The sequence below is a fragment of the Sus scrofa genome, chromosome 5, assembly GCF_000003025.6.
Source record: "Sus scrofa isolate TJ Tabasco breed Duroc chromosome 5, Sscrofa11.1, whole genome shotgun sequence".
Classification (NCBI taxonomy): domain Eukaryota; kingdom Metazoa; phylum Chordata; class Mammalia; order Artiodactyla; family Suidae; genus Sus; species Sus scrofa.
In genome coordinates, this window is record NC_010447.5 from 12,637,813 (window position 1) to 12,664,045 (window position 26,233).

General features: G+C 44.2%; 1 protein-coding gene across 3 annotated transcripts in view; it reads left to right on the top strand.

The window, feature by feature from the left end:
• PRDM4 (PR/SET domain 4) overlaps positions 523-26,233 on the top strand; it is a 30,556-nt gene continuing 4,845 nt past the window's right edge. The window contains exons 1-11 of one of the 3 annotated variants that reach the window (XM_021091553.1): positions 523-542; positions 1,050-1,316; positions 4,374-4,507; positions 7,079-7,264; positions 10,017-10,811; positions 16,911-17,060; positions 18,475-18,593; positions 19,631-19,716; positions 20,856-20,983; positions 22,054-22,368; positions 24,851-25,019. In XM_021091553.1, coding sequence (XP_020947212.1) covers positions 1,306-1,316; positions 4,374-4,507; positions 7,079-7,264; positions 10,017-10,811; positions 16,911-17,060; positions 18,475-18,593; positions 19,631-19,716; positions 20,856-20,983; positions 22,054-22,368; positions 24,851-25,019 — 2,093 coding nt within the window. In that variant the 5' untranslated portion in view covers positions 523-542; positions 1,050-1,305. The other 2 variants (XM_005655523.3, XM_013988215.2) reach the window with 2 other exon arrangements.

Sequence of the window (26,233 nt, forward strand, 5' to 3'; positions counted from 1 at the left end):
TGGTGAATGGCAGCGTAGTGTGGTGGTGTTTCCATGTTCAATTGCCGTGAACTTGGGAACATTTTCCTTTAAAGTCATCTCAGTATCCCAAGGGCTTGACACAGTGCCTGGCATGCAGTAGGGGACGAAGAGCAAAAAAAGGAAGAAGGAAATGTACACAAAATCCCAAACCCTGCACTCTATGACTTCAAGCAGGGAAGCTGAGTAACCTATAGGTGTAACCTGTGTTGACAAATACTCGGGATAAAATCCCAATTCCTCCTGGGCAACAACAGCCAACATCTCTGGGTTAAGGCCCTTGTTTCAAACCTTGCGGGCATGTGTGGACTTACGCTTTCCTAACAGGAGAATGACACGAGGACTGAAACCTGAAGTCTGGGGGATTTATGGGACTCAGAACCCACTCCCTCCTTACACGTCAGCCCTGGTTGCTTAGCAACAGGGTCGATAGCTCGGCGCTCGACTCGACCCGGGCCGACTGAGACGCGGCGCTCCCGGCCGATCCTCAGGCGGCCCGGCCCCCTCCGGCCCAGGTCCCCGCGGTGCGCACGCGCGGCAGGAGACGGTGGGGTGGGCTGGGGAGGGGCGAGCCGGCGGTGGGCGCTGCTTGCGGTTCCCGGCGGGGAGGGGCGCACGCACGAGGGAGGAGCGGCGGGCGCGGAGAGTGGCTGAGGAGTCGGAAACGCGCCTTGGAGGGTGCGGCCCCGAGGAGACCGCGGGTTGGGCCGGGCGGGAAACGTTAGGCGAGCGGCCCTCGGGGCGCGGGGTCGTGCGGGAGGGGAGGGCCCCGCGGCGAGCTCTGCCTGGATGAGGAACAAAGCGGTGGGGCAGGCGCGTGCGCCCCCCGCGCGGCCGGCAGGTGGGCTGCGCGCGGGCCTGGCCGGGGCGGGGCGGGGCGAGGGCGGCCTGCGGGCCCCTTGCCGGCGGCCGGGCGAGCGACTTGGCCGCCCTTGGGAAGCGGTGTCCGCAGGCCCGGGCTCTCCGGCGGCAAGGGGACGTGGGCTGCATCCTTCCCGTGCTTTGGTGACCGCCCTTGTCCTCCCTCTTAGGTTGCGCAGTCCCCCTCCCGAAGCTTCTGGAGGAAAGGCCCCGGGTGTCCCCCGGCATGCCCCATCTCGCGGCGGGGTGCGCGGCCGCGGGCCCTCGGGAGAAGTTGGGCGGCCCCGGGCGGCCTCGGGGGCGAGGGGCCGCGTTTGTGCAGCGGTTGTAAGCAAGATGCGGTAGCACGTGACCCTGGAACGCAAACCCTGATGCCGGTTCCCCGCCACCTGTGTGCGCCTTTCTTTGACATTTGGCCCCCAGCAGATGCATCACAGGTGAGTAGCTTGGTGGGCTCAGCGCTGGTGACATCTTTGGAAAACATCTAGAAGATGAGACTTGAGAGTGTCTTTGTTTTTGGTGCCATTGGGCAGGTTACAGGTGCGATTTGCAAATGGATTTGTGTCCCAAAGGGAACAAAAAAAATCCAGAAAGTAGTGCTGAGTTGAGTTTACTCTCATTAAACTTGATTTTCTCCAAGTGTGAGTAGTCGTTCCAAATAGCTATACGTCGATTGTTGGCTGTTTAACATTTTATCTTTGCCTTTGAGTTATATGCGCATTTAATAAAATTTTGATCTAGATTTCGAAGTGTATTCTTAGCTCATCACCATGCTTCACCTTGAATTTTGTTGGTCCCCATCTGGCTTGGCTGGTAATGTAGAGAAATAAAGTTTTTAATTCTGCAGGCTTCGTGTTAATGTTGAAAGTAGTTTGTGGTACCAGGCCAGTACAGTGCAGAAGTGTACCAAAGACATATAGCTACATTTGGCTGTTCTTTTTAGGGCCCCTTTCCTAGGTTGTATGTTGAGGACAAGGAAGATTAAGAAAAAAATTCTTTCCAGTTACTGAAACTGTCCATTGCATTTGCAAAATGGCTGCATTTCAGTTAGCTTTTTATATGTCATTATAAGAAGTTATAAGATCAACAGATGGTTCATGCATAGGTCACATAAACTAGAAATGATGAAGGGATTGATTCTGCAGCGAAAGCATAGGGGAAAAGAGTGAGCTTAGGATCTTGATTTCTGGCTCTTCTCCCAAGATTGCTTCCTAGAATCCCACATGAGAGAAGTAGCTAGAATAGAATTGCCCTTTGGAATGAGCGAGCCTTGTGAGGCTCATACTGTAAATTCCTTCATCTGCTTTCTCTCTGTGGGATACTAGTTACCTTTGGTTTATGACTGCTGAGGTCATCACATTTTAGTGACTCACGACAAAGCAGAAATCTGCTGAGCCTCTCACATTAAACTCTGGTTTGAACTGGTTTGAGAAGGCCTAGGAGTCAATTTAGAAACACCATTTTGATTTTTATCTTGAGATTAAGTATACAGATTAAAAGTCAGATTTTCAGCATGCGATCTGAAGCTACAGACGTTTAATTGTACTTTAAAAAATCTTTTTTCAAATGAGATGCTGATGGATTTATCTTTTAAGTATTTATTGAAACATAATTGATTTACAGTGTTATATTTTCTGCTGTACTTAAAAAACTTACTGTAACTTTTTTTGTAGATCATTACTGCTCTTGTGATTATAAAGTTTTAGTTAATGTTTGCAGCTATAAAGAGTTACAGGAAAAGTCTGTTTTAAACCATCCCAAGCCCAGAAACTTTGACAATTAAGGTAGCTATGGTTTCTTTAGGCTGTAAGGATTTTTGCATTCTTATACAGCATAATTAAATATGTTATTAATGTGCTGTCCTTCATAAGATGTATCTCATTTGCCATGTGATTCTTATTGTCTTTTTAGTAAGGGTGAGTTTGCATTTCTGTATCTAAACCAGATGCATATTTCAGAGTGCCTGCTCTATGCCAGGTACTACCTTCAGTTGGCTTTGTACACTTTATTAATGTCTGGGAGCTTAGTTTTATGAGATACCTGGCCTGGGGTAAGGTTGAAGCCTGTGGATATAGAATAGTGCAGGAACAGGTCTGTGTGGGACTTTAAACATACCCCACAATGTAAATACACGGATCCTAAAGTGTTGGAACTATAAAAGGCAAAAAGGTTCTTTTATCATAATTGTCTTTTTCTGTCATAGTTAAGAGCTCAAGTTTTTTAAATTAGGCAGACGTGGATTTAAATCCCAATTCTGTGATTGACTAGTTTTGCAAATTAGGCAGACCTGGATTTAAGTCCAGACTCTGCCGCTTAACCAGTTAAGTAATTTTGGCTTAATTTTCTCAGCCTGGGTCTCAGTTTACTCATCTCTAAAATGGGATTAAGAATAATGCCCACCTCACAGTAGTTATAAAGATTAGATTCAATAATTACATGTTTAGGCACACACAGAAGAACTTGCATGACCGTGAGACCCAAGATAGGGATTGGAGGTCACTGGTGACCTTTGGATAACCTCTTGGGTAGCCTCTTGAAATTATGTTTATAATATGGCAGTCTCTAAATTCTGACATAGAAACTAATACTCATTGATAACACCCTCCAACAATGTCTTGTTCAAATCAGTATTACTCTTATTCTAATGACAATGCTAATGGCACTACAAGATGGATTGCATAGAAAAGGCAATTCTTAGGTTCTTCAGCCTGCCAAAAATGATCTGTAAATAAAACAAGTTTGGTGTAATGAAAAACTTTTTTGCTGGTATCTTGTGGCATGATCGATGTTCTTCCACTGCACTGCTGTGTGATTTGGGGCATATGAAGAGCCCTCTTTTGAGTCTCTTTCCTCCATTATTTTGAAGAATTGATGAGAGGATATGAAGTAATTTTTAATAAAATATTTAGCAAAGCTTATCTAGTGAACCTTGATATGGGGAGGATGTTACTAAGATCATTGATTAATTATTAAGGTCTCTATACAGAATTTTAATAAAATGCTGATCTGTGGAGAAAATGTGATGTACTTCTTCACACATTGATAATCTAATTCAAACCCAGTGTCACTTTAACTCCTAGTAAAAAGAAGTAGTAAAAATTCTTTGACTAAGTTAAAACAAGCTGTCTAAAAAAGTCCTGGTTGAAGTAATAAGCCAGTTGGAGAAAATGTTGCGAAAGGAAAAACTCAAGTGAATTTAAAAAAACAAGTACTCTAAGGATTGCAGAGTTTGTTTTAGTGTGCTTGGGGTTTGGAGCAAAGCACACCTGAATTCCGATTTCTGCTGTATGATGGCTGAGTTAGTGACTCTGAATCTTGGTTTCCTTATCAGTGGAAAGAACATGACACTAGCTTTCAGAGAGCTTTGAGCATTAAAATGCAGTCTGCAGTTGGTCATGTTCCATTTCCCCTCCTCCGCTGTTTCAGGTTCTTCAGTAACTTAAAGTCAGCTGAGGTAATTATTTACATAACTGGTTGTATCTGCTCTTTCTTAGGATGAATGAAATGAACCTGAGCCCAGTGGGGATGGAGCAGCTGACCTCATCCTCTGTGAGCAATGCCTTGCCAGTCTCAGGGAGTCACCTGGGCTTGGCTGCCTCACCCACACACAATGCCATCCCTGCTCCAGGTGCGTGGTAAGGGAGAGCCACCGAATTCCAACACTCAAGTGCCTTATCACTTCTAACTGGAGCCTGGAGGGAGTCAGAGCCCCTTTAAGAGCGGGAGGAAGAAGCCCAGCAGGTCTGAGGGGTGGTTCCACGTGCAGTAGCAGTTTTTGTGTGTCCTGGAGTTCTAGTTGGATAGGAGTAGCAGGTTTTTCTGGTCCTTCTCTTCTTGGGTTAGTAGCCCTCTATCTAGAACTGTAGTTGACTTAGTGTTTTTTCTAGATTACCCACTCCTCTGGTTCTCTCTCTTAGCATTCTGTCCCTGGTGTATTAGGAGAGAATCACAGTTACTGTAATAACTATTCCTGGAAAACATGAGAAATTTTGCTTCGTTTTCTGTCACATCTGAAACTGGGAACAACCACAGATTCGCCAGGCCTAAACTGTGGTCGAAAAGGAGGTTTCTGAGATGACGTTCCTGCCTGGAACTCACCATGAGCCTCAATGGGCGCAGCAGTAGGAGGAGAAAACCTCATTTTTCTCAATGACTGTACTCGTAGAAGCTTTTTATCAGCCTAGTTCCGTTTTTTCTTTCTGTTGAAATGGAAAAGGAAACAAGTAAGCTGTTGAGTCTCACACTGGTAAGCTAGTGATTGTGTATTGGGCTTTCTTCAACAATATAAGAGTTCATGTTTTAAGCGTATTTTGTTTATTTTTTTATTATTTAAAAAAATTTAAAAAAAGAAAAAGGAGCTCCCGTCGTGGCTCAGTGGTTAATGAATCTGACTAGGAACCATGAGGTTGCGGGTTTGATCCCTGGCCTTGCTCAGTGGGTTAAGGATCCGGCATTGCCGTGAGCTGTGGTGTAGGTCGCAGACGCGGCTCAGATCCCGCGTTCCTGTGACTCTGGTGTAGGCCTGCGACTACAGCTCTGATTAGACTCCTAGCCTGGGAACCTCCATATGCCACAGGAGTGGCCCTAGAAAAGGCAAAAAGACAAAAAAAAAAAAAAAGAAAAAAAAAGAAAAAAGAAGAAAAAAAATTTATGGCCACACCCATAGTATATGGAAGTTCCTGGGCCAGGAATTGCATCTGAGCTGCAGCTGTGGCAGCATCGGATCCTTTAACGCACTGTGCTGGCTGGAGATCCAGTCTGGGCCTCTGCGACCTAGGCCACTGACGTCGGATTCTTAACCCACAGTGGGAACTCCCTTAAGAGTATTTTAAATCTGCAAGTGGTTTAAATCGTTCTCTACAGAGAAATTACCTGCTTCATTAGTAAAAGGTAGTGGTTAAATAAACTGTTAAATTAGGGTCTCTTCACATTCCTTTCAGTGTTCACAAACGAAATTTTTTTTTAAAGTTCCTAATTTACTTGGTTATCTCTTAGGCATTCCATTTAGTGGACATTCTTATTAAGGAGGAAAAACCTATTTAAAAATACTGCCAATGGCAAAATAATGCAAATCAGCATCGCCCAAGCTGGTGAGTGTTCGTTATGATACTTAGGCGCAGAGTCGCTTGAGCACTTTGGGTAGGTATAATCCGAGGTAGATATAAAGTTTAAATTGTTTAAAATCGTGACGTGTAGCACATATAGAGAAGACTGTATGAAAACATATATGTATAGTTTTACATCTAACTTTAGAAGATTTCCGGGTAAAAAACATCTGTGGTATTTTTTTCTAGTGAAACATTCTTACCATATAAAATGGAAAATATAATAACATAAAGAAATTTTTTTGGTAGTTCCCATCGTGGCTCAGTGGATTATGAACCTGACTAGTATCCATGAGGATGGGGATTAGATCCTTGGCCTCACTCAGTGGGTTAAAGATCTGGCATTGCCGTGAGCTGTGGTGTAGGTCACAGACGCAGTTGGGATCTGGTGTCAGTGTGGCTGTGGCATAGGCTGGCAGCTGCAGCTCCGATTCAACCCCTAGCCTGGAAACATACATATGTTTCAGGTGAAGCCCTAAAAGGCAAAAAAAAAAAAAAAAAAAAAAAAAAAAATCAAACACCTGTAATATCACTACTCAAAGGCCACTCTGAACTTGGACATTTCTTTGAACTTTGATGTATTTCTTCCCATTCTGTTGATCTCTAAATAATTTTTTACTGGCCGCCTCCAAGGCATATCGAAGTTCTTGGGCCAGGGATTAAATCTGAGCTGAAGCTTTGGCAACATCGAAGACTCTAACCCTCTGCACCGGGCTGGGAATTGAACCAGTGCCTCTGCAGTGACCCGAGCTGCTGCAGTCAGATTTTTAACCTACTGTGCCACAGCAGGAACTCCAATAATTTGTTTTCTTAAATCGTATTTAAACTAGGTTTTTAATTGTAATGTTGTAGTACTTAATGAGCAATACACACACCTGGATGATCAAATTGTCACTTTAAAACTAACTTGAGGACTAAATTTAGGGCTTGTTTGTGGACGTCTGCTCACCACTGCCCATGTGGGAATATAAAGGGCTACTAGGTGAGATTTTTGCCCATTGCAAAAACCTTCCTAAGAGTTTAGCCAGTGATTATAGAGAGAATTTTAAAGTACTTCTAATTGAGAAGAAACTTTTTTTTTTTTTTTTTAATAGGCTTGCCAGTGGCGATTCCAAACCTTGGTCCCTCCCTGAGCTCCCTGCCTTCTGCTTTGTCTCTAATGCTTCCAATGGGTATTGGGGATCGAGGGGTGATGTGTGGGTTACCTGAAAGGAACTACACTCTGCCTCCACCACCTTACCCCCACCTGGAGAGCAGTTACTTCAGAACCATCCTACCTGGTAAGTGTTAACGGTTGTTGGGGAATTGAGAAGAAAAAAAGTTCAGCCAACCCTTAACCTCAGTCCTTGAAGACTTGAATGACACTTTTTCCTATTTATCACTCTTATATATTAATCTCAGGAAAAAAGTTGTATGTGTGTTCCTTTCCTCTTAGAACATGCAGATAGAATATTATTAATATAGTGGTTTGACTAAGCCTAATTTTTTTTTTCTTTTTTTCGTTCTTGGCTGCCCTGGGTGACATATGGAGTTCCTGGGCCAGGGATCAGATCTGAGCTGTAGCTACCGCCTGTGCTGCAGCTGCAGTGAGGCCAGATCCTTTAACCCACCGTGCCTGGCCAGGGATTGAACCTGCATCCTGACGCTACAGAGATACCAGTGATCCCATTTGGCCACAGTGGGGACTCCTGACTAAGCCGAATTTCTTAATGACACATAAACAATTTTTCTGTTTCCTCCTCTTAGCACCTCCTTGGTTCAGTTTTCATAATTCTGCAATTGTAATTCCTGCCAACCACATAGCTTCCTACACTATCATTGTTTATTATAAATTAAAATTTATGGAGTTCCCGTCGTGGCGCAGTGGTTAACGAATCCGACTAGGAACCATGAGGTTGCGGGTTCGGTCCCTGCCCTTGCTCAGTGGGTTAATGATCCGGCGTGGCCGTGAGCTGTGGTGTAGGTTGCAGACGCGGCTCGGATCCCGCGTTGCTGTGGCTCTGGCGTAGGCCGGTGGCTACAGCTCCAATTCAACCCCTAGCCTGGGAACCTCCATATGCCGCGGGAGCGGCCCAAGAAATAGCAACAACAACAACAACAACAACAAAAAGACAAAAAAAAAAAAAAAAATTAAAATTTATTGGAATTCCCTGGTGGCCTAGTTGTCCCTGCTATGTCTTGGGTCTCTGCTCTTTTGCAAGTTTGACCCCTGGCTTGGGAACTTTTGCCTTCTGGAGTCACAGTCAAAAAAAAAAGAGAGAGAGAGGGGAATCACTCATAATCCCATCATCCATCTTTTTGGTGGACTTGATTCCTCTTTTATTTTCATGTATAGGTTTTTACTGTTTTTCATATTTAAGACTGTAGTACTATCTACAATTTCTATAATTGTGTACCCTTTCTTCATGTAATACTTTTCTCTATTTTTACATAGCTGTTTTCACCACCTGCTACATGGTTTTCATAATTATCTTTTTTAATGACACATTATATTCTTCTGAATGGATATTATATGGTTTATTATATCAATCTATCGTTGGACAGTTTTTTCCAGTTTTTTTTCTTATTAACATTATACTGTGCAAATATATGTATATATACTATTTACAAAATGCACTTAGAGACCATTACCATAAGTGGAATTGCTTGTGCAAGAGGTTGTAAACATTTTTGAGGTTGTTATTATTATATATACTTTATTTTTTTGGCCATGACATGCAGTGGCTTAATGTGGGAACTCGGTTCTCAGGCCAGGGATCGAAGTCGGGCCACAGTGGTGCAGGTGCCAAAGCCTGACAACTAGACTACCAGGGAACTCTCTATTATCATAGGTACTTTCAAAAGAAGTTCTAGAAATTTACACTCCTACCGGCAGTGCAGCAGGTACCATTTCACCACATCCTCACAAGCATGAGTAGTCAAAAAAAAAAAAAAAAAAAAATTTTTTTTTTTTTTTCACCTTTTAGGGCTGAATCTGCGGCATATGGGAGTTCCCAGGCTAAGGGTCTAATCAGAGCTGTAGTCGCCGGCCTGCATCACAGCCACAACAACGCAGAATCCGAGCCACGTCTGCGACCTACACCACAGCTCATGGTAACGGTGGATCCTTAACCCACTGAGCAAAGGCAGGGATTGGACCTGCATCCTCATGGATGCTAGTCAGATTCATTAACCAGTAAGCCACGACGGAAACTCAAAAAAATTTTTTATTTTAATAAAGCAAGTATAATTGTGGCTTTTTTGGTTTGTTTTTTTGTCTTTTTAGGGCCGCACCCTCGGTATATGGAGGTTCCCAGGCTAGGGATCTAATTGGAGCTGTTACTGCCGCCCTAGGCCACAGCCACACCAGATCTGAGCCGCATCTGTGACCTACACCACAGCTCATGGCAACACCAGATCCTTAACCCCCTCAGCAAGGCCAGGGATTGAACCTGCAACCTCAAGGTTCCTAGTCCGATTTGTTTACGCTGCGCCATGTCAGGAACTCTACTCATGGCTTTTTTTTGGCCATGCCCAAGGCATGTGAAAGTTCCTGGGCCAGGGATCGAATCAGAGCCACAGCAGTGGCAGTGCTGAATCCTGCTAGGCCACCAGGAAATTCCAGTTATAACTTGTTTTGAGTAGGGCCTAATGTTTTATGATAGTCTGATAAGTTAAAACTGAGTTATAGTTGATTAAATTTTATTTTTCACATGGAAAATTTGTTTATAAATGATTTTACTTTTTTTTTTTTAATTCTTACAGAGCAAATTTTAGTATCTTAGCATTCTGGGATTCCCAACTTGTATATACTAAAGGTAGCATTTAAATGATTACTTTCTAGTGACTTCAAAGGAACATAGTTTTTATGATTTGAGTTTTCACAGGAAAAACTGAATTATGATACGTGGTACGTTGTTATATCTGTATCAAAACAGAGAAATAGATTATTTTAGTTATATTTGTAAGGAAAATAGATTTTAACATTTGGAATTCTTTATATTTAACAATTTTCTGAAAAATTCCTGATATCTCATCTTTTCCTTTTCTCAGGCATTTTATCTTATTTAGCTGATAGACCACCTCCTCAGTATATCCACCCCAACTCGATAAATGTCGATGGCAATGCAGCGTTATCGATTGCCAATAACCCTTCAGCACTAGATCCCTATCAGTCCAATGGAAATGTTGGCTTAGAACCAGGCATTGTTTCAATTGACGCCCGCTCTGTGAACACACATGGTGCCCAAAGTCTTCACCCCACCGATGGCCATGAGGTGGCCTTGGACACCACAATCACCATGGAGAATGTCTCCAGAGTCACCAGCCCAATCTCGACGGATGGAATGGCGGAAGAGCTTACCATGGATGGTGTTGCAGGCGAGCATACCCAAATCCCAAATGGCTCCAGAAGTCATGAACCTCTCTCTGTGGATTCTGTGAGCAGCAACCTCGCAGCAGAAACTGTAGGACATGGTGGTGTGATACCCATCCATGGGAATGGCCTGGAGCTCCCTGTGGTCATGGAGACAGACCACATTGCAAGTCGGGTCAACGGGATGTCTGACAGTGCCCTCAGTGACTCCATCCACACCGTGGCCATGAGCACCAACTCTGTAAGCGTGGCACTCTCTACCTCACACAACCTCGCCTCCCTAGAATCTGTTTCCCTCCATGAAGTTGGCCTCAGCCTAGAACCTGTGGCCGTCTCCTCCATCACCCAGGAGGTTGCTATGGGGACAGGTCATGTAGATGTGTCTTCAGACAGTCTGTCTTTTGTACCACCTTCACTGCAAATAGAAGACTCCAATTCAAACAAGGAAAATATGGCAACCTTGTTTACAATTTGTGAGTGTGCTTAGCCTTTTTCTTTTGGAAATATTGGTGGAAAGGGCCATCATCCCTAACAGGTGTAGTCGCAAAGTTAGGTGTTGATTAAGGGGGTATAGAAAGTAACGAGAACCTTTGGAACTTTGATTTGCCTGTGTGTTGTCCTTTGTGTTAACATGGTGCCTTTTCTCAAGGAAACCAAGTGATCCATCAGTAGAAAGATGTTTTGTTGGTTCTTAAAACATCTTCCTGAAGTAAGGAAGCATCGTCATTTCTGTATTTTACAGATAAGTTTAGCCTCAGAATACTTAGGGATGTTTCCCAAGGTTTCCCAAATATAGTTAATTATAGAAACTTTACTGAAGTTAGAGAAATTTCAGTAAGGTATTCTGTGTGACATGCCGTGTGCTTTTTCCACATAAGACAGATTCGTTAGATCATGTGTATTTGTTTTTTTATCCCCATGGAAAAATGTTGGTGAATACCAATGAATTTTTTTTTTTTTTTTTTTTTTTTTTGCTCAGAATGCATATAAATTACCACAGTTTGGCACATGAAGCTTCTTTTTATGGGGCCACAATACAAAAAGTGTAAAAATAGTCAATTTTGAGAGTTCCTATTGTGACTCAGCAGGTTAAGGACCTGATGTAGTCTCTGTAAGAATGTGGGTTTGATCTCTGGCCTAGGTGGGTTAAGGATTTGGCGTTGCTGCAAGCTGCAGTGTAAGTCGCAGATGTGGCTTGGATCAGAACTGCCGTGGCTTTGGCATAGGCTCCAGCTTCAGCTCTCATTCGACTCCTAGCCCAGGAATTTCCATATGCTGCAGGTATGGCCGTATAAAGAAAAAAAAATCAATTTGTTGGCGTCACTGCATGCTTCATTCATGCAGGAAATGTGTTGAGTGCTGGTAAGGACAAACCTCTGTGCTAGATGTGGCATAAAAAACAATCTGTAGCAGACAGCAGACGCCTTTACGGAGCTTATGGTCTGAAGGGAAGCACAGGCGAGTGGACAGGCTGCTGCAGTCGGGAGAGATGGGATTAAGTGCAAGGGGCTAAAGGGGCCTGCGGGGAAGCACCTGACAGCCATGGAAGGGGCAGGGAAGACTTGCCGGTGGAGGCCACACGCGTGTATCACAGACCCGGAGGACAGAGATGTCAGTGGAGAATCACGAAGAACAGTGTCCAAGACGGGAGCTGGCACCCATAATTTCCTGGAACTAAAAGACTTGGGAATGGTTCAGAATTGCTGGCGCATAAGGGGAGGGTGGAGAGAGGGATGTGTGATGAGCAAGGTAGGAACCAGAGCATAGAAGTCTTTTAATACCAGTCGGGGGTTTTAAGGATCGAGGGGGTTGGGGTGGCGGGTTCTGCTGCCATGTGAGCTTAACTTGCTTGTTAGGGGCTAAGAGGTACGGATGATGCCATGATTTAAGTGAAGGGTGATGGTTTCCAACCACCTAGAGGAGAGGTAATAAGCATGAAGAAAAGTGGAGGATATTTACAAAGGACTCAGTAGGATTTGTTGATTGGGTGAAGGTGGGGGAGGGAGGGGTTAGAAACCCCTGGTTCCTGGCGTGGGAAACGAGGTGGATTAGTGCCCACTCCTTAGATAACGAGTGGTGGAGGAGGAGCAGATGATTATTTGTTTTCTTTTTCTTGCTGCTCCTGTGGCATCTGGAAGTTCCCAGGCTGGGAGTCAAATCAGAGCTGCAGCTGGGGCCTCCGCCACAGCCACAATGGATCTGGGCCACATCTGTGACCTAAGAGTCACAGTTTGTAGCAGCAACCAATCCTTAACCCACTGAGTGAGGCCAGGGATCAAACCCACATCCTCACAGACACCGTGTTGGATTCTTAACCTGCTGAGCCGCAGTGAGAACTCCTATTGTTATTTTTGATGAGTGATGGTGAGTCTAGTTTCAGACATGCTGATTTTGGTGTCTCATGATCTCTAGAGATGTCTAGTGAGGGTTGGAAATGGACCTCAGAGCTCTGTCTGTCCAGAAGTATTTAGAGACCCTCAGCATTAAGATGTTAATCGTAGCCGTGGAAGTGGGGGAAAATCATCTAGTAAGAGTCTGGGTTGATAGGAAGGCGGGGGATGTTGGTGTATAGTGGCGGGGGAAGAGCTTCTAAAGCAGGTTGAGCAGGGTGGTCAGTCAGGTAGGAAGAAGCTTCTGGTGCTGCAGAAGCCAAGAAGTGGGAACATCTTTTTGTGTTAACCCTTCAGTGCCTTAAATTTATAATTTTAAAACATTTTAATTTAGAAATGTAATTAATGTAGGATCATTAATTTAGCAGAAGGTAAGAGGTGGCTTAAACCAGTTGTTCCTTTTTTAAGTGGGCAGGTAGAACATCTAAGTATTTTTTTTAAATGAGATATAACTCACATACACATTTTAAAGTGTACAATTTCTTGGTTTTTAGTATATTGACAAGGTTGTGTAGCCATCACCATTAAGTCCAAAACTTTTTTTTTTTTGGCTGTGCTTGCAGCATTCAGAAGTTCCCAGGTCAGGGGTTGAACCCTTGCCACATGAGTGACAGTGCCAAATCCTGAACCGGCTGAGCCACCAGGGACTCCCCAATTCCAAAACATTTTTGTCACCCCTGTAAAAAAACTCTTAGGAGTTCCCGTTGTGGTGCAGCAGAAACAAATCTGACCAGGATCCATGAGGTTTCAGGTTTGATCAGTGGGCTAAGGATCTGGCATTGTCATGAGCTGTGGTGTAGGTCAGTAGCTGTAGCTCTGATTGGACCCCTAGTCTGGGAATTTCCTTATGCCACGCATGTGGCCCTAAAAAAAAAAAAGAAGGAAACTCTTATCAGCAGTCACTTTCCCTGCCTCTCCCTCCCATCATCCCCACCCTCCCATTCTCAGGCAACCCCTAGCCTACTTTTTCTGTGGGCTCCCCTACGCGACATTTCAGATCGATGGAACCCGAAAACATCTGGCTTTCTTTGACCACTTTCCCTTGACATAATAATGTGACGGCTTATCCATGTTGGAGCATGTGTCAGTACTTCATTCCTCTTTTTGCGGTGAATAATATTCCATTATATGGATATACCACATTTTGTTTATTCATTTGTCATTTATGAATAATTTGTTTCTCTTTTTGGCTACTCAGTGCTGCTGTGAGCATTCATGTGTAAGTTTTTGTATGAGCGTGTTTTTAAGTATTCTTGGATATACGTCTAGGAGTGGAATTGGTGTGTTTAGCTTTTTGAGGAATTTCTAGACAGACGCATCCAAAGTGGTTGCCATTTTTCGTTCCCAACATCGGTGTATGAGAGTTCCAATTTCCCTACATCTTTGCCACCACTTTTATTATAGCCGTTGTAGTGGGTGTGAAGCAGCATCTTACTGTGGTTCAAATTTACATTCCCTTAATGACTAACGATGTTGACATTTTTATGTGTATGTATTGGCCATTTGTCTATTCTTGGAGAAAACCTCTAAATGTTTTTCACGGCAACGCGGGATCCTTAATGTACTGAGCGAGGCCAGGGATCGAACTCGTAACCTCATGACTCTTGTTGGATTCGTTTCTAGTACACCACGACGGGAACTCCCGATAGTCAAATAATTTTTTTCTTTATTTTTAGGGCCGAACCTGCAGCATATGGAGATTCCCAGGCTAGGGATCTAATCGGAGCTGTAGTCGCAGGTCTACACCACAGCCACAGCAACACCAGATCCGAGCCTCATCTTCAATCTGCACCACAGCTCAGAGTAACAGTGGAGCTTTAACTCACTGAGTGAGGCCAGGGATCGAACCTGCAACCTCATGGTTCCTAGTTGGATTTGTTTTCACTGAGCCACAGCGGGAACTCCAGTCAAAGAATTTTTAATCAAAAAAAAATTTTTTTTTTTTTTTTTTTTTTTAAGGGCCGTACCCGAGGCATATAGAAGTTCCCAGGCTGGGGGTTGAATTGGAGCTACAGCTGCTAGCCTTCAGCACAGCCACAACAACTCGGGATCTGAGCTGCGTCTTAACCCACTGAGTGAGGCCAGGGATCGAACCCACGTCCTCATGGATCCTAGTCGGGTTTGTTACCACTGAGCCGCAATGGGAACTCCCTGAGGAAGTATATTATTAGTGCTTTGCCCAAATATGAAAGCTTATTGATATTTTATGCCATTTAAGTAGTAATTTCTAATGGATTGCTTAGGTAAAACACCTAGAAAGCTGTGCTGCTCAAAGTGTTATGTATCACAACTATTTTGTGAATGAATTTGCAAAGTTTGAACACAATCATTGACTGGATAGGGTCCCGAATACTCCTAAAAAAGGAAAGAGTAGAGCAGACTGTTTATGGACAAAGAGGGCACTCCTGAGCTTGTAGAAGTAAAGTTATTGTAAGCTTAGAACACAGCATGTGGGAGTTCCTGTCGTGATGCAGCAGAAACGAATCCGACTAGGAACCATGAGGTTGCCGGTTCGGTCCCTGGCTTCGCTCAGTGGGTTAAGGATCCAGCGTTGCCGTGAGCTGTGGTGTAGGTCACAGACGTGGCTCGGGTCTGGCATTGCTGAAGATCTGGTGTAGGCCAGCAGCTATAGCTCCGATTAGACCCCCTAGCCTGGGAGCCTCCATATGCCGCAGGTGCAGCCCTAAAAAAAAGGCACAGCATGTGAAGTCTGCATGTTTTCTAACAATACAAAAAGACTATATGAACAATAAGAAATTAAGAATGTTGAGCAAAAGGATGTAAGAATATGATTCTACCTGCTGTCCTAAAGAGCAGGTTACAGTTTTTTTGGTGTGTGTGTATGTTAGGAATCTGTCATCAAAACCTGGTCAAGGAGTTCCCGTCGTGGCGCAGTGGTTAACGAATCCGACTAGGAACCATGAGGTTGTGGGTTCGGTCCCTGCCCTTGCTCAGTGGGTTAACGATCCGGCGTTGCCGTGAGCTGTGGTGTAGGTCGCAGACGCGGCTCGGATCCCGCGTTGCTGTGGCTCTGGCGTAGGCCGGTGGCTACAGCTCCGATTCAACCCCTGGCCTGGGAACCTCCATATGCCGCAGGAGCGGCCCAAGAAATAGCAACAACAACAACAACAAAAAAAGACAAAAAGACAAAAAGACCAAAAAAAAAAAAAAAAAAAAAAAACCTGGTCAAGTAGTTTGTTTATAGTGAAGTAAGAGAGATCAGCGCTGCAGCTGGCTCTGACTCCCTTGTATTGTCACCTCTGTTTGGGCTTTGCATGACTAGAGCATTTCAGCTCAGTTTCCTATTATAGTTTGGTAGAATTGGAATCTTTTTGGAGTTGAGGACATCACGTCTGAAGGTATTACCACTTAAGCTAAGGAATAGAGTTATTGCCTAAAATAATGTAGTGTGGTTTTTTTGTTTGTTTGTATTTAGGGCCACATCTACTGCATATGGAAGTTCCCAGGCTAGGGGTTGAATTGGAGCTACAGCTGCTGGCCTGCACCGCAGCCACAGCAACGTGGGATGTGAACTGTGTCTGAAACCTCCACCACAGCTCATGGCAATGCTGGATCCTTAACTCACTGAGCAAGGGCAGGGATCAAACCCAAGTCCTCAGGGATACTAGTTGGGTTTGTTACCACTGCGGCCGAACTGGAACTCAATGTATTGTCTGGTTTTTTTTTTTTGCTTTTTGTTTTTTTGTTTTTTGCTTTTTAGGGCTGTACCTGCGCCATATGGAAGTTCCCAGGCTAGGGGGTCAAATCAGATCTGAGCCACAGCCACAGCAATGCAGGATCTGAGCCATGTCTGCAACCTACATCCCTGACCTACTGAGTGAGGCCAGGGATTGAACCCTCATCCTTATGGATACTAGTCAGATTCGTTTCTGCTGCGCCACAACAGGACTCCATGTAATGTAATTTTTGATCAGTCTTTCTCTTATGCACTGAATAGGAAACTTGTTCCATTGGATCAAAAGGAAAAAAAATCAGACCTTGCTGAAGAAAGATGTAAGAGTGGGTATATATTTTAGTGTAGGAAAGTGGTATTTTGATCATAGTAGCTCTACTAGAACCTTGCTGGTTACATTTTAGTAATTCACACGTAAATAGAAAAAGTAGGTGGTCATTTGCCTGCTTGAATTGACTCCACTTGTGTCTCACATTTCCCATCCACAGGGTGCACCCTCTGTGACCGGGCCTATCCCTCAGACTGTCCCGATCACGGACCGGTGACTTTCGTTCCTGACACTCCAATAGAGAGCAGAGCAAGGCTTTCTCTCCCAAAGCAGCTTGTTCTCCGCCAGTCAATTGTGGGAGCAGAAGTTGGTAAGAACCTTGGATGCACGAAACCCCGTCAAGTCTCCTCTTTTGTAGGGTAGAGTTGTTAAAGTGGGTGTGTATAATTTGGTGATCACTCGGTTGACCCAAAAGTCAATTTCTAGCTGAAGATTTATCCTTTTAGAGAATATTTGTCTTCTCCAGTGGTGTTAGTAAGTAAAGTTGAAAATTTTGTTGAGAAGGTTTCCCTTTCTTAGAATCAGAATTGAATGCTGGCCTGAATCTAAAGACCTGCCCTTTAGTCTCAGCTGTATCATTCGCTAGTAATTATCATGACAAAACACCTTTTTTTTTTTGGACTGCACTGTGGCATCTGGGAGTTCTCAGGCTAGGGGTTGAAGCTGCCAGCCTACATCACACAGCAGTGCAGGATCTGGGCCGTGTCTTGTGACTTACACCACAGCTCACAGCAACACTGGATCCCTAGCCCACTGAGCGGGGTCAGGGAACAAACCCCTTCCTCGTGGATACTAGTCGGGTTTGGATACTAGTCGGGTTCATAACCCACTGAGCCACAATGGGAACTCAAACTTAGTTTCTAAAATTTAGAAAAGAAAATAAGGAAACAGTTTCTTTTATAAAACATGGAAAATTCACCATCGATCACCTTGCTAAGATATTGAGTGGATATTTATTAATTTGTCTAATACTTCTTAGGAAAAAGGAGTGAGACGTGTAGACTGCCGCAGTATGTTTATTCCTATTTGGCTTAACATGTTTCTGAATTACTGCCATTTCTTTGAAAATTGAAACTAGGTTGATTGTTTTTCCAGGTGTAGCTTGGGCACAAGGACAGATGAAAGCATTAGATGAGATGGGCATTGGTACCTTGTGTATGAAAGCGCGTCTAGGAATTTCTGATACTGCTTACTCTGCCTGTTTCTTCTGAGCTCCCAACTAATCTGTTCATTGCTTTTTCCTTATTTATTGGATAGATAAATGGATAGAACCTATAAGACCTAGCTGCCTCTAAAAGTGCTGGAATATCAGTATTTCTGAGGTTCATTGAAAATAAGATTCTTTGTGGCATTCCTGTAGTGGTGCAGCAGAAGCGAATCCAACTAGGAACCATGAGGTTGTGGGTTCGATCCCTGGCCTCCCTCAGTGTGATAAAGATCTGGCATTGCTGTGGGCTGTGGAGAGGGTCGAAGACTCGGCTTGGACCTGGTATTGCTATGGCTGTGGCATAAGCCAGCAGCTATAACTCTGATTTGACCCCTAGCCTAGAAACTTCCATATGCCGCATGTACAGCCCTAAAAAGACAAAAAAAAAAAAAAAAAAAAGAAAAAAAAAAGAAAAAAAGAGAAAATAAGATTCTTTGCATGAGTTAAGCTGCTCTCTTTTCTATTCTGTTAGATGTTTAAGTCGTTGATTGTGTGGTTGGTATCCTTCCACTGACAGGTGTATGGACTGGAGAGACCATTCCCGTGCGGACTTGCTTCGGGCCCCTCATTGGCCAGCAGAGCCACTCCATGGAAGTAGCAGAATGGACGGACAAGGCAGTCAACCATATCTGGAAGGTCTGTGTTGATGACGTCCCTGTGACTTGTGGACGTCTTTATTGTAACGAGGTAGTTGCAAGTGGTATAAAAGTCAAAATCAGCCAAGATTCCTAATGACGCATGCCCACCTGTCATTTATTTAATACTTTCTGTTCCCGCTGGTCAGATTATCATACATAGCAAACCAGGTAGTGAATGTAGAAGATAAACTGTTTGGTCTCCATAACCCAGTGATTCTTCAGGTTTGTTACTTGTGGCAGCCAAGGCCATGGACTCTGTATGTTAAAAAAGTCTTATTTTATAATCAGCTAAAACATTCCTCAAAAGTTTATCTTGGGAAACAGTTCTAGAATTCGTTTTCTAATGAAACGGGCTAGAAACATAAGGTTTTGATATGAACAGCTCTCCCTATGATATATTTATGTAGAATCCTAGTCAGGGAGTTTCCTGATGGCTCAGTAGGTTAAGGATCTGGTGTTGTCACTGCTATGGCATGGGTTCTATCCCTGGCCCCGGGAACTTCTTCGTGCAACGAGAGCAGCCAAAAAAAAAAAAAAAAAAGAATCCTAGTCAGTAGATGAGGAATGATTCTTGCAAAATTGAAGTCTAGGGGAAACGGGTCTTGTGATAATTGGAAAGGTAAAGTGCCACTGGCATTGGGGACTCGAATTGTGTTTTCCGGAAGAAAATGGAGAAGAATGCTAGGTGCACTGGACAGACAGTCAGTGGTTGTTCTCTGACCTTTATGTCTGTCCATGTGGTAGGTAATGAAGACAGTTGGGCTGTTTTTTTATGTCTTTTTCCAATCAAGCCAAAGTGAATAATTAAAGCAACGTGATTTGACGTACTGAGCACTAATTGTAGGTCTCTCATGGTCTTTGTTTTGTTGCTGGAAACAGGAAGATTGGTGAAATGACAAAGATGTGAGAAGACAACTGTATTTTCACACTGACGAGGAAACTTGGTACCTCCTGCAAAGTAGATGAGATACTGCTAGTCTAAATTGAGTAGCGTCGCCGGTTCATTTGATGTGTGTATTTTTCTTCTGTTGGCAGATATACCACAATGGCGTCTTAGAATTCTGCATCATTACAACGGACGAAAATGAATGTAATTGGATGATGTTTGTGCGCAAAGCCAGGTAAGAGTTGAGTTGGATGAAAGAAATAGCTGTAATTCAGATGATTTTCAGTAGGAAGCCTTGCATAAAATAGGGGAGAACCAAAGAATCCAAATAGAGTGGTGTCGGAACATGCTTTAAGGCTTAAGGTTTTTGCCCTTCTTCAGTAGCTGTTGACTAATGATGATTATAAGTCAAAACACAGGAAACTATCCTTTTGTATGAACGGTTGATTCAATTTACCAATGCAGTAAGGAATGATACCGTCACCACTGAATTTGCAAGTGGGTACCTTTTCTTTCTTTCTTTTTTTTTTAAATGGCCATACCTGGAGCATATGGAAGTTCCTGGGCCAGGGATTTAAGTTCAACCTCAACTGTGACCTATGCCACACCTGTGACAATGCCAGATCCTTAACCCACTGGGCCCCGCCCAGGGATCAAACCTGAGCCTCAGCAGTGAGTCAGGTCACCACAGTCAGGTCACTGTGCCACAGCTGAAACTCCGGGGGAACTTTTCTTTATATTAGTCAATCTCCTAGGCTGCTGTTTTGATTAATTCTTGTTCAGCTATCTATTTCTGCATCTTTGTCATACTGTTTTAAGACCTCATTTTATTTACTCTTCTTGCTTCCAGTAACAGACTCTAGGGTTTTTCACTGTAAAGTGCAACCGACTGATACAGCGAAGTAAGAATTCTGTATCTATACAAGTCACTCCTCATAAGAAGTGTAGAAATGGGAGTTCCCGTTGTGGCGCAGTGGTTAACGAATCCGACTAGGAAGCATGAGGTTGCGGGTTCGGTCCCTGCCCTTGCTCAGTGGGTTAAGGATCCGGCGTTGCCGTGAGCTGTGGTGTAGGTCGCAGACACAGCTTGGATCCTGCGTTGCTGTGGCTCTGGCGTAGGCCGGTGGCTACAGCTCTGATTCAACCCCTAGCCTGGGAACCTCCATATGCTGCAGGAGCGGCCCAAGAAATAGCAACAACAACAACAACAAAAAAGACAAAAAGACAAAAAAAAAAAAAAAAAAAAAAGAAGTGTAGAAATGGCCCAGAGAAATGATATCTAAATGTTCGTGTAGTGTTTTACTGTAGGGATATAATACGTTTAGTATGTATTTCAGCATTCATATGCGTGATCTATTAAATGTGATAACTTAGGAACCGGGAAGAGCAGAATTTGGTGGCTTATCCCCATGATGGAAAAATCTATTTCTGCACCTCACAAGATATCCCTCCTGAAAATGAACTGCTTTTTTATTACAGCCGGGATTATGCTCAGCAGATTGGTAAGTTTATGTAAGATGTGTTTGTCATGAATCTGTTATAGTGAAAACCCCAAGGCCCAGTAGTAAAGTTGTGGTAATGATTTATACGTAAGCTGAAGTAAAACACATGCCTTTGTATCTGTAGAAGTATTACCACTATGTTGAAAGTATTAAAATCTGTGAGATTCTTCACAGGTTGAATGTTATAACCTAGAAGTAGTCATATAAAGTGAACCTTTGCGTTAGGACTTTGATTTGGGCATTCTGAGGTTCCTGAGTTGTTTTGAACCATTGCAGTTTAAGTTCATAAAGGACAGCAAAACGCCTCAAGTTGATTTAACCCTCATAGGCTTTTTCTTTGCATTGTCCTGATGACAAGTGATGTTTAGGAATTTTTTTCGTTTTTTTTTTTTTTTTTTTTTTTTATGGCGATACCCATAGCATGTGGAAGTTCACAGGCTAGGGATTGAATCTGAGCCACAGCTGTGACCTTTGCCGCAGCCGAAGCAGAGCCAGATCCTCCCCACCCTGGTTTTTAGGGCCACCCCTGTAGCATATGGAAATTCCCAGACTAGGGATCGAATCGGAGCTACAGCTGCTGACCTGTGCCACAGCCACATAACATGGGCTCCAAGCTGCATCTTCGACCTACACTATAGCTCACGGCAATGCCGGATCCTTAACCCACTGAGCAAGGCTAAGGATTGAACCTGCGTCCTCATGGATACTGGTCAGATTAGTTTCCACTGTGCCACAGCGGGAGCTCCCGATGCCAGATCCTTTAACCCCCTGTGCCAGGCCAGGGATCAAACCTCTGCATCTGCAGCCACCTGAGCAGCTGCAGTCAGATTCTTAACCCACTGCATCACAGCAGGAATTCCCAAGAGTTTGTATGTACTATGGAGTCTTAAGTTTTTTTGCCTCAGAGAGATGCCTTATATTCCACTATTTATCCAGTGTTTCCTATGTGCCTGACACGCTGTTTGAGATGCTGGGTCTAGAGCATTGACCACAGTGTTTACTTTTACAGGCAGTGGGCAAGCAGGAAATTTTAAGTATCAGGGGACATTGAGTGAATTTTTTTTTTGAAGGTGTTCCGGAACACCCGGATGTGCACCTCTGTAACTGTGGCAAGGAGTGCAGTTCGTATACAGAGTTCAAAGCCCACCTGACCAGCCACATCCATAACCATCTTCCGAGCCAGGGCCACAGCAGCAGCCACGGGCCAAGCCACAGCAAAGAAAGGAAGTGGAAGTGCTCGATGTGCCCCCAAGCTTTTATCTCTCCTTCCAAACTTCATGTCCACTTTATGGGTCACATGGGTATGAAGCCCCACAAGTGTGATTTCTGTAGCAAGGCTTTTAGTGACCCCAGCAATCTGCGAACCCACCTCAAGATACACACAGGTAAGTTTTGTTGGACCCTCAGAGTGGAATTTTGTAAAATTAGAAATTAGTAAGGGCTTGGCAGCAGGATGGTCTTTTGCAGGTAGAGTCGAGCTGGGATATTAGAGAATGAATCCAGCGGCTGTCAGCGGGACTTCACTGCGCCGTGAATCTTGGTGGGATAACTGTCTCTCCTCAGAGTATGCCTTCCAGTTATTGAGATGCTCCACTTTCCAGGTGTCCCCACTGTTGTTTGAAGCTGACTGAGAAAATGAAGTTAATAATCGGGAAGTGTTGTTGTGTTTTGTTTTTTAATGACTTCTCACTGTGTATGGCGGGTTCATTTTCTCTGCAGCTTTATTGAAGACTCTTTATTTTGATTGTAGGGCCGCACCTGCAGCATATGGGAGTTCCCAGGCTAGGGGTCACATTGGAGCTGCAGCCACTCTCCTGCGCCACCGCCACAGCAATACCAGATCCGAGCTACATCTGCCACCTACACTGCAGCTCATGGCAACGCTGGACCCTTAACCCAATGGGCGAGTTCGGGGATTGAACCCATGTCCTCATGGATACTAGTTGGGTTCATTACTGCTGAGCTATTACAGGAACTCCAGTAATCAAGAAATAAATGCGTGTGTTTGGACTTAAAGGGAATTTTATGGAAACGGCCTGAACTCCCCCGTCATAGCTCACTGTGGTCAACAGCCAAGCCAGTTTCTCTCTTTTGACTTTTACTCAGTAAATACTGCCAAAATTTGTTTTTTGAGTTTCTATTTTCTGTTTTTTTTTTCTTTTTTGGGGAGGGGGTGGGGTGGGTCCTTTTAGGGCTGCACCGGCAGCCTATAGAGGTTCCCAGGCTGGGGATCAAATCAGAGTCGTAGCTGCCGGTCTACGCCACAGCAGTGCTGGATCTGAGCCTCGTCTGTGATCTACACCACAGCTCACAGCAGCGCTGGATCCTTAACCCACTGTCTGAGGCCAGAGGTCAAACCCGTGTCCTCCTGGATACTAGTCGGGTTCATTAACCACTGAGCCACTGTGGGAACTCCGGGTTTCTATTTTCTAAACTCCATGCAAACCAACTGCTTTCTCTTAGCACTTACTTTTTTTATATGTGCTATAAAATAACTGCTTTAGTTTAGTTTTCTTAGCTGGGTATTTGTTTTCCAATTCTTCCTCATCCTTTTGCAATCAGATCAACAGAGACTGTGGCTCCTAAAGCCTAAAATTCTGACCTTTGAGAAAAGGTTTGCTAACCCCTAACTTAGAGTAACTTATTTCTGCATTCTTTTTTTAGTTTTTAATTTTTAATTTTTTTGTCTTTTTTTTTTTTAAACCATTTCTTGAGCTGCTCCCGAAGCATATGGAGGTTCCCAGGCTAGGGGTCAAATTGGAGCTGTAGCCTCCAGCCTACACCAGAGCCACAGCAACGTGGGATCTGAGCCACGTCTGCAGCCTACACCACAGCTCACAGCAACGCTGGATCATTAACCCACTGAGCAAGGGCAGGGACCGAACCCTCAACCTCATGGTTCCTAGTCAGATTCATTAACCACTGAGCCTCAACGGGAACTCCCCATTTCTGCATTCTTAAAAGGATTTTATTTCATTCTTGATTTATGAGATTATAAATGTGCGGGTGTATGCTCTGTATGCTGCGGGTGTGGCCCTGAAAAGACAAAAGCCAAAAAAAAAAAAAAAAAAAAAAAAAAAAAAAAGGACTTATTGGAGTTTCTGTTGTGGCTCAGGGGTAACAAACCCAACTAGGACCCATGAGGACTTGGGTTTGATCCCTGGCCTCACCCAGTGGGTTAAAAAGGATCTAGCATTGATAGGAGCTATAGTGTAGGTTGCAGATGTGGCTCAGATCCCATGTTGCTCTGGCTATGGTGTAGGCAGATGGCTACAGCTCTGGTTCAACCCGTAGCCTGGGAACTTCTGTATGCCATGGGTTCAGCCGTAAAAAGACGGAAAAAAAAAAAAAACAAAAAAAAAAACTGTGTGTGCTGGGGGGGTAGGGAAGCAGTCATAGGTGGTCAGATGTGTTAGTTTCACCGCCTTCGGTTGCAGAATATAAAGTCGGTGACTCTGAGGAGTTCAAGGGATACAGTCCTAGAACGTGCAGTTCCAGTTACCAGTCCCTTCTTTTTTCTTTTATTTTTTTTTTTTTTGTCTTTTTTTGCTATTTCTTGGGCCACTCCCACGGCATATGGAGGTTCCCAGGCTAGGGGTCAAATCGGAGCTGTAGCCACCAGCCCACGCCAGAACCACGGCAACGCGGGCCGCGTCTGCAACCTACACCACAGCTCACGGCAACGCCGGATCCTTAACCCACTGAGCAAGGGCAGGGACCGAACCCGCAGCCTCATGGTTCCTAGTCGGATTCGTTAACCACTGCGCCACTACAGGAACTCCCCCTTCTTTTTTCTTCTTGCCTCTGTCACATCGCTGTGAAGTGTGCCTCTTCATCTTGAGATGCTAGTGGCTATTTTATTCACAGGTCAGAAGAACTACAGGTGCACTTTGTGTGACAAGTCTTTCACCCAGAAGGCTCACCTGGAGTCCCACATGGTTATCCACACGGGGGAGAAGAATCTCAAGTGTGATTACTGTGACAAGCTCTTCATGCGGAGGCAGGACCTCAAGCAGCACGTGCTCATCCACACACAGTAAGTCCCCCGCAGCCCAGACGCTCCCCCTCCTCGTGGTGAACGAGGGCTTACAAGGGGGGCCTCATCGTCTGTCTCCTGCCTTGGCACCGGGCAGTGTGCCTCCTGTGCTCTGCATAGCCAAGCAAAGGTCAGAAAACTAAGATTTTGGTTTATCCTGGGAGATCTCACTTGTTTGTTTGCTTTTTCTTGTTTTTCACTTCTACTCTCTGTAGAGGATACTCTTTTTTATTTTCTTAGAATTTTCAAAACATAGTTTCATTAACACATTTTTAAATATTTATTTTTGTCTTTTGTCTTTTTAGGGCTTCACCGAGGCATATGGAGATTCCTAGGCTAGGGGTCTAATCGGAGCTACAGCTGCCAGCCTGCACCACAGCCACAGCAAAATGGGATCTGAGCCTTGTCTGCAACCTACAGCACAGCTCACGGCCACGCCGGATCCTTAAGCCCTTGAGGAGGGCCAGGGATTGAACCCGCGTCCTTAAGAATACTAGTTGGGTTTGTTAACCACTGAGCCACGACAGGAACTCCTCAAAATGACCTTTTAAAACAAAGGCTTCATTAGGCGTTTCCATTATTTATTTATTTATTTATTTTGTCTTTTTGCCTTTTCTACGGCCACACCTGAGGCATATGGAGGTTCCCAGGCTAGGGGTCTAATTGGAGCTGTAGTCGCTGGCCTACGCCAGAGCCACAGCAGCACGGGATCCGAGCCGAGTCTGCGACCTACACCACAGCTCACGGCAACGCTGGATCCTTAACCACTGAGCGAGGCCAGGGATAGAACCTGCAACCTCCTGGTTCCTAGTTGGATTCATTTCCGCTGCGCCATGGCGGGAACTCCTGGTCTTGGTATTTTTAAAAAGCTCCCCCAGGTGACTCTAAGTCTGCTGTTAGGGTCCAGCGCTCCTGAGCTGATCCAAATGAAAGACTTGTTCTCACAGTATCTCTGGCTAGTGGCTGTAATGCTTCTTCCTAAACATAAAGCAGAGTTATTCTCTTCCTTGACCTTGGCTTTCTGTTCTTTCAAGTGATGTTTAAGTTTGCACTTGCCTTTTTTATAGCCATTTAACAGCATAATGAAATAGAAATCATTTTGAGATTAGTTGTGTAACTGTTTCTCTTCTTTTGGGTAGGAAATTGGCTTTATCAGATACTGACCAATGAAAACAATTCTCTTAAATGTGGATCTTGACATTTTCTGACGATGA